At 44.8% G+C, this 15,782-nt stretch overlaps 1 protein-coding gene across 6 annotated transcripts in view; it reads left to right on the forward strand.

The window, feature by feature from the left end:
• LOC105489057 (alkaline ceramidase 2) overlaps positions 1-15,782 on the forward strand; it is a 77,554-nt gene that overhangs the window by 24,499 nt on the left and 37,273 nt on the right. For 2 of the 6 annotated variants that reach the window (XM_071077848.1, XM_071077847.1), the window contains exon 1: positions 9,215-9,829. In XM_071077848.1, the coding sequence (XP_070933949.1) occupies positions 9,722-9,829 (108 nt within the window). In that variant the 5' untranslated portion in view covers positions 9,215-9,721. Of the gene's footprint in view, positions 1-964; positions 1,035-1,881; positions 1,940-6,585; positions 6,656-9,213; positions 9,830-15,782 lie in introns of those variants that run through there. The other 4 variants (XM_071077850.1, XM_071077849.1, XM_071077852.1 and 1 more) reach the window with 4 other exon arrangements.

A 15,782-nucleotide genomic window follows, 5' to 3' on the forward strand; every position in this document is an offset into this window, starting at 1 on the left:
CCTATAGTTTTATATTTTTCAAAATGTCGTTAAAAATAGAACATCCTACAGTGTGTAGCCCTTTGAAATGTCACTTTAAAAAACAGAACCATCAAACTGTGATCACATCACCCCAATCAATAATTCTCTAATATCAGATATCACATTCCCACCACTGTCCTAAGAAGTATGTTTTCACAAACTGATTTAGGATCTACATAAGGTCTACACATTGCAATTGGTTGTTTTGTCTCTCAAGTCTCTTAATCTATAGGTTTTCTCTCCATCTTTTGTTTTGTTTAAGAAATTGGGCTGTCACAGTTTCTCATAATCTGGATTTTTATCAATTGTATCTGCATGTTGTCATTTCTTCTGTTCTCTATAGTCTTGCTACTAAAATGTGGTCCATGGATCAGCAGCATCTGCATCACCTGGGAGTTTGTTAGAAAAGCATAATCTTGGACCCCACTCAAGACCTATTGAATCAGAATCTGCATTTTTAAGATTCAACAAGATCTCTGACTGGGCGCGGTGGCTCACGCCTGTAATTCCAGCACTTTGGGAGGCTGAGGCGGGTTCATTTGAGTTCAGGAGTTTGAGACCAGCCTGGCCAACATGGTGAAACCCCGTCTCTACTAAAAATACAAAAATTAGTTGAGTGTGGTGCATGCCTGTAGTCCCAGCTACTCAGGAAGCTGAGGCAGGAGAATCCCTTGAACTGGGGGCACGGAGGTTGCAGTGAGCCAAGATCGTGCCATTGCACTCCAGCCTGGGCGACAGAACAAGAATCCGTCTCAAAAAAAAAAAAAAAAAAAAAAAAAAAAAAAAAAAAATCTCCACCTGATTTTGTCCCTGTAAAATGGCTCTGAGACCTAGTGTGTTGATCTGGTTTAGGTTGGTTTGTTTGTGGATTTTTTTTTTTGGCAAGCCTATAGGTGGCATTGCACGCCTTATTTATCAGCCCCGCCCACCTGGTCCTTTCTAGGTCTCTCTGACTGCTCCTGCTTCTCGTCAGCCAGGACCTGTGTCTCCTCATAACTCAGGCCTCTGTAAATGTAAGTGTGTCCAAGGAGATACGTCCCACATACTAGCCCCAGACCTCCATTCTCTTTGTCTGCTATGGCTTTCAAGTATCTCATCTGTCCTCCTGATTAACAAATCTCTCTAATCGTGACCTGTCTATGGTATCTTAACTTGCCTTTTCAGTTGCCAAGAGAATATCTCTTCCCAGATATTCTTGTTGCTAATACTAATTCTCACTAGCCTGCGCCTTTAATTCAACAAGTCAAAACCTGAATCACTGCTTTCCCTTCTATTTTCCATTTTGGATTAGTAACTTATTTTCTGATCACTCAGCCTAGACTATTTGAAGCTGTCTTCTATTTTTTCCACTGTTTCATGTCTGATCTCTAATCAGTAGTTTAGTTTTATTAATTCTCCTGTATTTGTCAGCCCTCATTATGTTATGCTGGGGTAAGAGAACATCCCTTCAAATCTCAGTGGTTTGCAACGCAAAGTTTGTTTGTTTGTTTGTTTGTTTGTTTGAGATGGAGTCTCACTCTGTCACCCAGGCTGGAGTACAGTGACGCGATCTTGGCTCACTGCAAGCTCTGCCTCCTGGGTTCACGACATTCTCCTGCTTCAGACTCCAGAGTAGCTGAGACTACAGGTGCCCGCCACCACGCCTGGCTAATTTTTTCTCTTTTTAGTAGAGACGGGTTTTCACCGTGTTAGCCAGGATGGTCTCGATCTCCTGACCTTGTGATCCGCCCACCTTGGCCTCCCAAAGTGCTGGGATTATAGGCGTGAGCCACCACACCTGGCCAACAACACTGTTTTATTTTTTCTTCAAGTTATATGTTGGCTGTAGGTTGACTGAAGCTCTGGTCTTTTTCATTCCAGGATCTAGGCTGAAGAGAAGCTCCAATTTGGGATACAGCAGAGGGAACAAAAAGGAATGGTAAAACTAGGAATAGCTTTCAAAGTTCAGTCATTGTGTAAATCAGTTCCATGGCTGATATGGTTTGGCTGTCTCCTCACCCTAATCTCATCTTGAATTCCCATGTGTTGTGGGAGGGACCTAGTGGGAGGTAATTGAATCATCAGGACAGGTCTTTTCCATGCTGCTGTTGTGATAGTAAGTCTCATGAGATCTGATGGTTATTATAAGTTGGAGTTTTCCTGCACAAGCTCCCTTTTTTGCCTGCTGCCATCCACGTAAGACATGACTTGCTGCTCCTTGCCTTCTGTCATGATTGTGAGGCCTCACCAGCCATGTGGAACTGTGGGTCCAATAAACCTTTTTCTTTTGTAAATTGCCCAGTTTCAGGTATGTCTTTATCAGCAGCATGAAAATGGACCAATACAATGATCATAGCAAATGACAAAGCCAAGTCTCATATTCATGGACTGAGAAAGTATGTTCAAATATTTGGAATCAATAGTATAATCTATCACAATTGCCATTTTGTATTTCAATTGCATCTTTTATTTTGATTCTGTTTACCCCTGCCTTAAACTTCACTTCTCTCAGCTTCCTCATGGAAGCCTTCTCTGATGCCCTGAGACTAGGCCACATCTACTGCTATTAGCTGTTGTGGAATTTATACTTCTCCTTCGTGACACTTGTGAGACAACTGTAATTATTTATGAACTTATTTAATTTCTGACAGCCCCTAGACCGAAAGCTCTGTGAGGGCAGAGACGGTGTCTGTTTTGCTTACTGTTTAACCCTTGGCACCTAGAAAAGTGTCTGGCATAGTGCAGCATGTAAAGGAATGAATGATTGCCTTAGTCATGCCCATATCATCCTTTACCTGGTTTACTGAAAGACCTTACCAGTAGTTTTGGAAATCTAATTTATTTTTCTGCCATCAGGATTTTCTTTCTTAAAGACTTACTCTTGGCCAGGTGTGGTGGCTCACAGATGTAATCTCAGAACTTTGGGAGGCTGAGGCAGGCAGATCATTTTAGGTCGGGAGTTTGAGACTAGCCTGGCCAACATGGTGGAACCTCATCTCTACTAAAAGTACAAAAATTAGCTGGGTGTGGTGGTGTGCACCTGTAATCCCAGCTACCTGGGAGGCTGAGGGGGAGGATCACTTGAACCTAGGAGGTGGAGGTTGCAGTGAGGCAAGATAGTGCCACTTGACTCCAGCCTGGGTGACAGTGAGAATCCATCTCAAAAACAAAACAAAACAAAAAGACTTACTCTTCATATCATTTATTGGTTTTCTAGGTCAGGTTGTGCTTCTGAAGTTTCCTGAACGTGTATGCTTTCTCAGACCTCTATCCATTTGTATGGGCTGTTCCTTCTGTAGGATTCCATTTCTCCCCCCAGTGCTCTGCCTGGTAAAATCCTTTTCATCTTATAAAGCTCAGTTCTGAGGCTACCTCCTCTGTGAAACCTCCCATGACTCTCATTGCAGACTTGGGCCCTGCCCTTCTGCTTGCACATGTGTACCTCTGTTTTAGCAATTATCATGTTTCATTCTAAACCCAACATTCTGGTTTTCCAGTGCAGATTAGAAAAAGGGGAGTGTTGTGGGAGGTCAGGGACCCTGAATGGAGGGACCAGCTGGAGCTTTGGCAGAAGAAACATAAATTGTGAAGATTTCATGGACATTTATCACTTCCCTAATAATACTCTTATAATTTCTTATGCCTGTCTTACTTTAATCTCTTAATCCCATTATCTCCATAAGCTGAGGATGTACGTCACCTCGGGACCCTGTGATAATTGTGTTAACTGTACAAATTGATTATAAAATGTGTGTTTGAACAATATGAAATCAGTGCACCTTGAAAATGAACAGAATAACAGCGATTTTAGGGAACAAGGGAAGACAACCATAAAGTCTGATTCCCTGTGGGGTCAGGCAGAAAGAGCCACATTTTTCTTCTTACAGAGAGCCTATAAATGGACATGCAAGTAGGAGAGATATAGCTAAATTCTTTTCCTAGCAAGGAATATTAAGACCCTAGGAAAAGAATTGCATTCCTTGGGGGAGTTGTAAACGGCCGCTCTGGGAGTGTCTGTCTGATGCAGTTATGATAAGGACTGAAATACACCCTGGTCACCTGAAGTACCCTCAGGCTTATTAGGGTGGGGAAAAAACCGCTCCCTGGTAAATTTGAGGTCAGACCAGTTCTCTGCTCTCAAACCCTGTTTTCTGTTGTTTAAGATGTTTATCAAGACAATATGTGCACAGCTGAACATAGACCCTTATCAGGAGTTTTTGATTTTGCCCTTTGCCTTGTGATCTTTGCTTTGCCCTTTGCATTGTGATCTTTATTGGCCTCAGAAGCGTGTGATCTTTGTTCTCCTTTTTGCGCTTTGAAGCATATGAGCCTTGTGACCTACTCCCTGCTTGTACACCCCCTCCCCTTTTGAAATCCTTAATAAAACTTGCTGGTTTTGCCGCTCAGGTGGCATCACGGGCCTACTGATATGTGATGTCACCCCCAGCGGCCCAGCTGTAAAATTCCACTCTTTGTACTCGTTCTCTTTATTTCTCAGACCAGCTGACACTTAGGGAAAAAAGAAAGAACCTACGTTGAAATACTGGGGGCCGGTTCCCCCGATAGGAGAGAGGTTAACATTGTGGTTTTCCAGTGCAGATTAGAAAAAGGAGAGAGGGAACAGCAGAGTGGTGCAGTGGAAGCGTGCTGGACCCATAAGGCAGAGGTTAATGGATGGAAACCATCCTCTGCTAGCTTTGTGATCTTGGCTGGGTGTGGCAGCTCACATCTGTAATCCCAGCATTTTGGGAGGCCAAGGTAGGAGGATCACTTGAGACCAGCCTGAGCAACATAGCAAGACACGTCTCCATAAAAAGGAAAACAAAAACAAACACACACACACACACAAGAGTGGCATTTCTAAATAGAGGCCTACTGACAACAGCAGAATTTACCACTGATGGCCTGTCAGTAAAGGAGCGGCACCTGTCCCAGTTAACACAAGCACCTTCTGCAGTGGCTGCAGCAGTGTTTCTCTAGTGAGGACTTGGTTCCTACAACTCTCATCTACAAGTCTGAGCCTGAAAACTGCCTCAGATTTTAGCAAAACAAGCACAGTCTTGCTGGCTTCTTCTTTTTTCCTCTGAGCTGAAGGGGTCCCGGGCAGACTCAGAGCCCCTGGTTTCCTCATCATGAGCCTGAGCGTGAGTCAGAATCACCTGAGGGCTTGTGAAGCCAGAGGTTGCTGGGCTCCATCCAGAGTTTCTGATCCAATAGATCTAGGGTGGGGACTGGAACTCGCATTTATAAAAGATTCCCAGGGGATGTTGCTGCTGCTGCTGCGCTGGCCTTAACCACTGGCCTAACAATGGGCCACAAGCAGGACCACAGTGAAAAACTCCAGTCAAACAGGAAGATACATACAATTTCATCCTTGATCAGGCACTTCTTGCTTCATTTACACAGGTGCCTGCATTTTTTACCCCAGGGAAGACTTTGTGACTTGATAATTTCCACTTGTGGAACCAGTTGAACTGGATATTTATTATCAGATATTTACTTATACCAAATAAACATTGTTATACACTATGTAAAAATAGAAGGTGCTGGCATTCTGAATTCCTTGCAAGGGCTGTTCCTTCAAACCTGCTCCCTTATGGATCTGTATCACTGAGTCATGTAGGCCAAAAGCATTGTAAGCCAAATCGTTGGAACTCAGGAGTTCTGTTCCTTGCTGTCACTGCATCCTTCCCTCAACAAACTTAGTTTACAGTAGACATCAGAATTTTGTATTCAACTACTAGCAGTAGTTTCTAAGGCATCATGCAATTAATATAAATCAATTTTAAAATTTATAACCTCCTGATAGGCCCTCTTGTTAAATTACTAATATTGTATTTATTTTAAAAATGTTGGCTGGATGCAGTGGCTCACTCCTATAATCCTAACATTTTGGAAGGCTCAAGGGATCACTTGAACCCGGGAGTTCGAGACCAGCCTGGGCAACATTATGAAACCTTGTCTCTACAAAACATACAAAATTTAGCTGGGCATTGTGGTGCACCCCTGTGATCCTAGCTACTCATGAGGCTGAGGTGGGAGGATCGCTTGAGTCCTGGGGGTGGGGGTCAAGGTTGCAGTGAGCTGAAATTGCACCATTGCACTCCAACCTGGGTAACAGAGGGATACCTTGCCTAAAAAAAAAAAAAAAAAAAAAAAAAAAAATGTTAACAAGGGAGAGAGCTATGAAAACAAAATTTTAGAGACAGTGTGGCTCAAGTACGGTCTCTGTGCAGTTGTAATTAGAAGGAACCAAGGTGGCTGACTGATTTTGAACTACAATTGTCACTGACAATAAGAGTTACTGTGGAGGATGAAAAACTCCCATCATTCCCTCAGCAAGACTTGGAAAGAAGGATGAATGACATTCAGCAAATTTAATATTTCACTGGTGCTAAAACTCACATTGTTTTGCATTGTTAAATCTCTGAAATCCTGATGCATTTTACCATGGATGGCATTTTATGATTATGGTTGGCTAGGTCATGGTTGTGATGTGGTGTCACTGCCTGCACATGTACAAACTTGGTGGTTATTCCTGGTGAGATGACTTGTCAACTGTAATCTCCATGTTTCTCTCAACAGATTATATAAGGACCATCTGGAAAAGAAACATGCTCCCTGTTGTCTGGAAACCTTCCATTGACACCTTCAGGTAAGATCAGGAGAGTCCCAGCATCAAAATTTGTAAAACAGGTGTCAGTAGTTTGCAAGAAAACAGTAGTGAAATAGTTTTAAGAAATGCTGCATTATTAGCACATAGTAATTAAGGACACAGAGGACATTTCTGTATGAACGACACAGACTCCAATGACTATAAGCTCAAAAATGACTCAGAAGAATAATAGAGATTCTGAATGTAAAGAAATTACAGGAATTCTTTAATGAATTTATTTTTGCTTATACCTTCCTTCTTATGTATGCACAAGAGATGTATGATAACAATGTAGGTCTAAGTCTGTGCTTGTTCACTAAAAATTCTAAACAATGAAAAAGTATTACAAATAGTTTAATTGGGAATATTTCCTTTTTTTTTTTTTTTTTTTTTTTTTTTGAGATGGAGTCTTGCTCTGTTGCCCAAGCTGAGTGCAGTGGCGTGATCTTGGCTCACTGCAACCTCTGCCCCCTGGGTTCAAGTGATTCTTCTGCCGCAGCCTCCTGTGTAGCTGGAGGCACCCACCATCATGCCCTACTAATTTTTGTATTTTTATTAGAGACGGGGTTTTGCCAAGTTTGCCAGGCTGGTCCCGAACTCCAGACCTCAGGTGATCTGCCTGCTTTGGCCTCCCAAAGTGCTGGGATTACAGGCATGAGCCACTGCACCCGGCCAGGAATATCTTTCTTTTTAACAGCAACTTTCAATCTTTTTAGTCTGAGGACTCCTTTACACTCTTAAAAAATTTTGAGAACACTGGAGAACTTGTGGTTTATATGGTAATATCAATAGTGACCATAGTAGAGATTTAAACAGACTTTTAATACCAAAGAATCACAAGCACATGTTCCATTAGCTGTCAGAGAGGTAATGACATCACACATCATGTATCCTCTGGGAAACTCCAGTGTACACTGGTAAGAGAATGAATATGAAAAGAAAGGGAGGAACCACACTTTGAGAATCCCTGGCATATAAAATAATGGTTTTTAAAAAAATACTATTATATTTTGATGAATATGGATATATTTCCAAGTAAACTGTTGTTGGAAGAAGTAAAATACTGACTACATAGAAAATTCTATTGCTGAACAGTTGGTGTAGCATTTTGAGACACAGAAATTAACTGATGTATCTTTCTTCTGTGGCTGTGGGAAACATCCACCCCCAACCGCCCTTTTTTTTTTTTTTTTTTTGAGACGGAGTCTCGCTGTGTCTCCCAGGCTAGAGTGCAGTGGCGCTATCTCCCGGGTTTCCGCCATTCTCCTGCTTCAGCCTCCCGAGTAGCTGGGACTACAGGCGCCCACCACTATGCCCGGCTAATTTGTTGTATTTTTTAGTAGAGACGGGGTTTCACCTTGTTAGCCAGGATGGTCTCGATCTCCTGACCTCGTGATCCGCCCGTCTCAGCCTCCCAAAGTACTGGGATCACAGGCGTGAGCCACTGCGCCTGGCCCCCAACCGCCCTTCTTAGGTGGCCAGCTCACACGGGGTATCCTGTAGGTCTGAGTAAATCGACCCTAAGGGAAGGTAAGAGTGTATCTTCTACTTGGGCTCCCGAGGGCAGTGGAATTGCCTGTAAAGCAGGAGGAAGGGATAGAAGTTGGGACAAAGATGAAAGGAGGAGTGTGGTTTGGCCCCTGGGGGGCAAACCTGGATTTTCTAGAGACTAGGAGAGGCGGCGGGGCTTGCAGTTTCTGTCAGTGATGGAGATCTCTGGGGACTTGTACATGGCTCTGTGGGTACCGGTGGGCAGACAAACACTTGGTGAATAGGACACTGAAGCACCACCCAGGGTCCTGCTGGACACTCAGGCCCAGAGAGAGGGCAGACCCTGGGGAGCTGCTGGCTTTAGGGTACCCTGCAGTCCGAGCAAGACGTCCTAATGACAGTCACCAATGGGCTGCTGCCCGGGGCCTCTTCTGCCCCTGTCCTGACCTAGAATCCTACAACCTTTCAAGGAAGGAGAACCGGAGCCACCACATACACACAGAGGGTGGCTTTCCTCCAGGGATCCTGGGAACCAGATTGATTTTCATTTAGAAACCGCAGAACAGTTACAGAAGCAAAAGAAATTAGTTATGACTGGATCTGAGGACATCTTGCCTGAATTGAATTTCCCAGCTCTGTCACTTGCTAATAGAAGTCCCTCACAGGGTCTCCGCTGGGCACACTAAATGAGTGATACATGGAAACTCTTCAGATAGCCCCTGGCATATGTATGTTATCTATCACCTCTTGAACCTCGATATCTTGGAGATGTCATAGGTGCCACACTACATCCTCTGCAGTTTGGGATGGCTGACGTTTGACCCTTTGCCTAAGTCCCCATATCGAAGGCTAGATTAAGCCCTAACGCTGGAGCCAAGGGGAGGGAGGGCAGGAACGTACTCTAAATAGAAGTGCTCCCCCAGGGAGTGGGCCACCCAGCCTGCTCCAGCAGCCAGGAAGGTCTTCCTGCCACAGTGACTGCAGCGAGTGGCGTCCGGCCTCGGAGGGACTGAGGGCACTTCTCTGGTGTGAGCATTGGCGTCCAACGCCCGGCGCAGCAAAATTGCTGCAAACTCTCCCTGAGTCCAGAGAGGTCCAGGTCCTCCTGGGTTTCTTTTTATTTTAAATTTTTTGCCAGGGAGAGTTCTGGCGCTCCTTCAATCCGGGGGCGCCTGCGAGTCTGAGCCAGGAGATGGGCGTGGGCAGGCGTGGGTAGCACCATCGAGTCCCTGGCCACCTGCCGGGTGCTGGGTAGTCTGGAAGCGTCTGGAGCCCGGACCCCGCCTCCCGGTGCCCCACCCTGGACCCCTCCTTCCACGCGGGTCCCGCCCCACAGTGGGCGTGGCCTCCCAGGGAGCGGGGCCGGGGAGGGCCTGCGAACGAGTCACGTCCCAGAGGCTAGGCAAGGCGAGGCGGGGCGGAGCGCTGGAGGCCGGCTGGGAGGCGCACATCCGGCGGCTGCCCGGTACTTCATAAAGCCGCTGTCGCCGCGGGCTGTCGCCGCGGTTTGCCTCTGCAGCAGCTCTGGGCTCTTCTCGGCTGCGGGAGCAGCTGCTCCAATGCTCCAGGGTGGCCATGGGCGCCCCGCACTGGTGGGACCAGTTGCAGGCTGGCAGCTCGGAGGTGGACTGGTGCGAGGACAACTACACCATCGTGCCTGCTATCGCCGAGTTCTACAACACGGTGCGGGGCGCGGGAGAGGGGAAGGCAGGCTGGCCGGCGGGAGGGGGCTGTCCCCGCGCCGCAGCGTCTGGAAGCTGGACGTGGGTTCCTGCGCGTATCTGGGGGCATTCTCTCCAGGGGTTGAGTCAGTCCACACCCCCTCCTCGGCACGCTCCTTCCAGTTCTCCATCTGTCCTCCTCTCCTGTCCCCATTCCCGACAGCTGGGCTCCTCTTCCTCCTCCTGTCATTTTTTGTGTGTGTGATGGTCCTATTGTCTTGTTTGGCCCTCGCGTCCAGAACCAGGGGCTATGTCAGCCCATTCTCCTTGTTTGGGTCAGTTGGGGGCGGTGAACCTGCCGGGACAAGTCTCTTCCTCCCCTGGGATCTCTGTGGCGTGACGCACTTGGGTCGCATTGTGCGTTTTTGCCCTGAATACCTGCTCTCGGAGTGCTGGGAAGAGCACGCCCCTGGCAGGTCCCCGCGGCTGGGGTCACTCCCACCAGGCAGACTTGCCCCAACCCCAAGAACATGCCTATAATGGTCGAGTTATTTTTGGTCAGAACCAAGTTAATTACTACTCGTTCTTTTTTTCTTGCCTTTGGTGTCCTGTCTTGCGCAAGCCGCTAATTCAACTCCCCCAGGACTGTGCTTTCTCCAGTTCTGAAGTCTGAGGGGTGAAAGGAAAGTTTGGGAGTGATAATGTGCGGGTTTTGGACTTGTCTAGGTCCCTAGATAAGGGTGAGCAGAAACTTCCCCATTACAGAATCCTGGGTGTTTTTAGTTCTTGTGGTAGGGAAAGGTTGCAGCTGGGAGAGGAAATGCCTCTTATTTGTGTATTTCCATGGCTCAGAATCCTGGTACAGAATGTGAGACTTTGCGTGGTCATTTCTGTGGCTTATCTTTTCACCGCCCAAACAAGGAAAACAGGAACTCCTGGTTTGGGTCACTGTGAATTTGAGGTTGTTGTTTAGGACTTTTCCTTCTGGATTTGCTAGAGAGAATGTCTTTGGCAGGAGTCAGGTGTTTACTGCCTGCAGGAATCTCAGATGATCTAGTCCCTGCCCTTTTATTCATCTGATGAGAAAACTGGGCTGTTGTGGAGGGAGCTGTCATGCTCACATTTCTGGCATGGCTGGGGCCACAATCCAGAAGTCTGGCCTCTCCCTTCCCTCAGTGCTGAAATCCATGCTGGCTTCCATACAAACACTCCTGCTTTTTTTTTTTTTAATGATTAGGTTACTTCCTTAAGAAAACCTAAGGCTGGGCATTGTGGCTCATGCCTGTATTCCTAGCACTTTGGGAGGCCAAGGCACTTGGGTGGATCGCTTGAATCCAGGAGTTCGAGACCAACCTGGGCAACATGGCGAAACCTCATCTCTACAAAAAAATACAAAAATTAGCTGGACATGTGGCACGCACCTGTTGTCCCAGTTACTTGGGGATCTGAGGTGGGAGGATCACCTGAGGCTGGGAGTTGAAGGCTGCAGTGAACCGAGATTGCGCCACTCCACTCTAGCCTGGGCAACAGGGTCTCAAAGAAAACCTGGCCCTCTGCTTTCTACAGCGACTATGAAAGACAGTGAGTGGAAGTGGCCATGACTTATCTATTGCATAACCTCTCAGAGCATGCTGTCAGGGGTAAATAGCTACACACAGAGGATCGGCTGGAGTAGTTCTGGGTACTTTCAATAAGGAGAAACACCAGTGGTAACACAAGTTGTCCTTTTGTAAATAACGAATATAGTGAAAGAGTAAGGATTTCACCAGAGTTCAAGAAGAAAAGACAGCTTGATGACAGGTTCTCACACACTTAGCAAGGTTATTATATGTGGCGTCTGGGGTCTACAGAGAGGGAGGGTCAAGCTTGGTTATTTTGGCCAAAAAAGCTAGTGTATTGCTTCTCTGAGTCTGTCTTGAAAGTCGTAGGGCTGGATGAAAGGGAGAGTTTGTCTTCACTCTTAATCTAGTCCCATTGGAGCTATTACTCTACATAGTGAGTGCTAAAGTTGTTTTCAGAAATGAACGGTTGATCCTCAACTGCAGTGTCTGGCTGATTAGCCCAGCTGGCCCATCTGACAAACTTTATTCCTTGGAATACTCATAAACCACAAAAATCGCCTTGGCAAAGCAGAGAGCGTAAGGTGTCAGATAATAAGGTCATTGCCTAGCTTTGTTGAGTGTAGGTCCAAAGAATTTAGCAAAAAATGTTTCTTCCCCTCTGTTCCTATTTAAAAAAAATTTTTTTGAGACAGTCTTGCTCTGTTCCAGACTTGAGTGCTGTGGTGCAATCTTGGCTCACTGCAACGCCTCCCAGGTTCAAGCAATCCTCCCAAAGTGCTGGGATTACAGGCGTGAGTCACCATGCCCGGCCTTCTTCCCCTGTGTTCTTACGTACTACTTATATTTTGATGCTTATCACAGGACATTCCCATGCTTATCTTACTCCTGTGTTGAGAAAGACAGTGAACTGTTATGTGGTGATAAATATCCTCTTAAATCCTCATAATAAGGCAACAGGTCTAATTACCCAGTTTATAGGAAACTAATAATCATTACCAGTTTTGAGAAAAAGTTGGAGGAATTGACAATGTTAAATCAGGAGAAGACTGGGAGAGGGATCTAGAACCTTCTTAATGGGTCTTAGGGGTAGCACATCACTACTACACCTTCAGATACTACTATCTACCATTACTTATTTGCTATGTGTTGAAGCTCTGCTGGGTACTCTATACTCACCCTAGACAATGGGTGCTATTTATTATATCCATTTGTTAAAGGTGGAAATTGGGGCCTAGAGAGTTTATGTAACTTGCTGTCGTCAAAAGCTTAGCACAGCTGAACTCAGAACTTGATCCATTTGACTCTACCAAGAGAGTTATCTTGAAGCTATAAGTGCCACTGTAACTAACTTAGATTTATCTATTTGGCATAGAATAGATATTTATTATTTAGTCATTGCATAACTTAAAACTCCTGTCTTGGGACCATTTTAGCTCTAAGATAAAACTCATAGTTTTTGATAGGAAAGAAGTTTATTTAAAGTAGTTTTTAAAATTACTGTTTATTGTAAAAGTAATATGATCATGGTAAAAAATTTAGAGTATGTAAGTTGTAGCATGAAAAATAACCTTCTGTATCTTTCTAGATATTTTCTAGGCATGTAAAAAGCACATGTATCTGTGTGTGCATATAAAATACACATGTATAAGGCCGGGGGCAGTGACTCACGCCTGTAATCTCAGCACTTTGGGAGGCCAAGGCAGGCAGATCATTTGAGGTCAGGAGTTTGAGACCAACCTGGCCAACATGGTGCAACCTCATCTCTACTAAAAATACAAACAAATTAGCTGGTTGTGGTGGTACGTGACTGTAATCCCAGCTACTCAGAAGGCTGAGGCAGAAGAATTGCTTGAACCTGGGAGGTGGAGGCTGCAGTGAGCTGAGATCGCACCACTGCACACTCCAGCCTGGGTGACAGAGCAAGACTCTGTCTCAAAACAAACAAACAAACAAACAAACAAAAAACCCAACAACAACAACAAAAGCATGTATAGCAAAATCATGAATACTTGAAGTTTTTTTCCAACCCATTTGAGAGCGTACTGTGTAAACTCTTATGTACCTTGTGTTTTTCACTTAATATGTCATGGAGATATTTCCATATCAGCTCATATAGTGCTCTCTTCCTGTTTATAATGGTTATACAGTACTCCCTTTAATGGATTGATCATAATTTATCTAATCAATCCTTATTGATGGACATTTCATATAGTTTCTGTTTTATTGTTTTCATTTTGGTTTTTGAACAGTGATTCAGTGAATATCCTCATTCATGCATCTGGATGTACTTTTGCAAGTACTAATCTTAGATGGGGATTGCTGTGTCAAGGAGGATATTCGCTTTAAATGCTGATAATTAGTGTGAAATGGCACACTAAAGAGAGTGCACTGATTTCCACTGACAATGTTTGGGCATACAAAACATTTTGCTTTGGCCTATGCAAATCTCTATTGCCTCAAATGTTATCATCCTTTGCTTCAGCCAAGCCTAATATCTCTTCCATGAACATGTAATTTCCTTTCACAGCCTTTTATTTGTGCACATTTTGTACTATTTCTTCTAAATACAAATTTTATTGAATTGAGTTCCTTTTTATGTTTTAAGATTTAAGACCCCCTGGCTGGGTATGGTGGCTCACGCCTGTAATCCCAGCACTTTGGGAGGCTGAGGTGGGAGGATCACTTGAGGTCAGGAGTTTGAGGCCAGCCTGGCCAACATGGCAAAACCCCATCTCTACCAAAGATACAAAAAACTAGTCAAGTGTGGTACGTACCTATAGTCCCAGCTACTCGGGAGGCTGAGGCAGGAGAATTGCTTGAACCTGGGAGGTGGAGGTTGCAGTGAGCTGAGATCAGGCCACTGCACTCCAGTCTGGGTGAGAGAGCAAGATTCCATCTTAAGAAAAAAAAAGAAAAGAAAAGATTTAAGGCCCCAGTCACATAGACCTAGCCACTTTGGAGAAAAGCTGGGTCTGCCTTTTACCCACTGAGCTTGGCCTTTGGGGACTCTGTTGCTCAGCAGGGACTTGAGGACAGAAGGAAGTCAACTGATGGCTGAAAAGAATCTTGAAGCAAAATACATGCATAAAATCAGTTCATGATCTGTCACTTTCTGCTCTGTCCCCAGTCATCAAGATAAATAGACCTCTCGTTTTATGCCAAGTCCTATATCCCACTCTCTTTAGGCTGAATCTATCGGTCGATCTATCAATCTGAGCATTTACTGGGCAACAACTGTGTGCTTATTACAGAGACCAGCTCTGTAAATAGTCATCTGGGTGGTGAGGGCTATGATAGAGGTGTGTACAAGCCGCTGAGGGTGTTATTAGTAGTGTGCATGGGATTGATGTACTGTGAGGATAGAGTGGTGGTTTTTGCAACAAGGCTACTGAATAGAGTGACCAAACCCATCCTGGGTTTTTGCCTGAGACTTTTCTGATTTTAAAACTGAACGTCCCATGCCTTGGGAAGTCCCCTCAGTCCCAGGCAAACCACAACAGTTGGTCGTCCCAGGAACAGAAGTAAAACAATGGAATGGGTAGGTAGGAATCAGCACACAATAAAGACGGACAGGCAATCCAATCAGCCAGGGTAAAAGTCCTCAGCCGTTTATGAACCTGCTGTCCAGAATATGTGCAGCCTGTTGTTTTGTCTTTATTTACCCTCTCTCTGGAAAGTGCACATTCAGATGCATCAGGATGAGACTGCAGTATGTTCATGAGATTATTTTGTTATTTGTTATTTTTTGTTGTTGTTGTTATTTTTTTATTTGTTATTTTTCCACATAACATTTGCAAATGTTATGTGGAAATTCATAGAATGAAGAACTTTCTAAGGAAATAATACATTTTAAAAATCGTGGACTAGGCGCAGTAGCTCACACCTCTAATCCTAGTTCTTTGGTAGGCTGAGGCTGGCAGATCACTTGACCAGCCTGAGCCACATGGCAAAACCCTACCCTGTCTCTACAAAAAATGTGAAAATTAGCTGGACATGATGGCACATGCCTGTGGTCCCAGCTACTCAGGAGGCTGAGCTCAAGGCTGCAGTGAGCTGTGAGCATGCTATGCATGCTATAATCTAACAATAGGCTTTAAAATATACCCCTTGAGTGAACTATTCTACAATTTCAGTGACCAATACAATTTTGAGGGATACATCTCAGTAGAGATGGAGCCATGAGCCCGTTTTTAAACCATGACTGATTTGCTTTTTTGTATTTCTTTTGGTGTTCATCTTTTTGCCTTGGAGAAAGTCTTCCACTAATTTGTTTTTTTCCTTTCCATATATTGATGTCTTTAAAAGGTACAGTGGGGGCCAGCCAGCCTTGGTAGATGGACTAGGCAGAAGCAATAGTGTAATTTCAGTATTATTTGAAGCATATGGCAACATAGTGCTTCTAAATGGTGCTTC

This window comes from Macaca nemestrina, chromosome 14 (assembly GCF_043159975.1).
Source record: "Macaca nemestrina isolate mMacNem1 chromosome 14, mMacNem.hap1, whole genome shotgun sequence".
Classification (NCBI taxonomy): domain Eukaryota; kingdom Metazoa; phylum Chordata; class Mammalia; order Primates; family Cercopithecidae; genus Macaca; species Macaca nemestrina.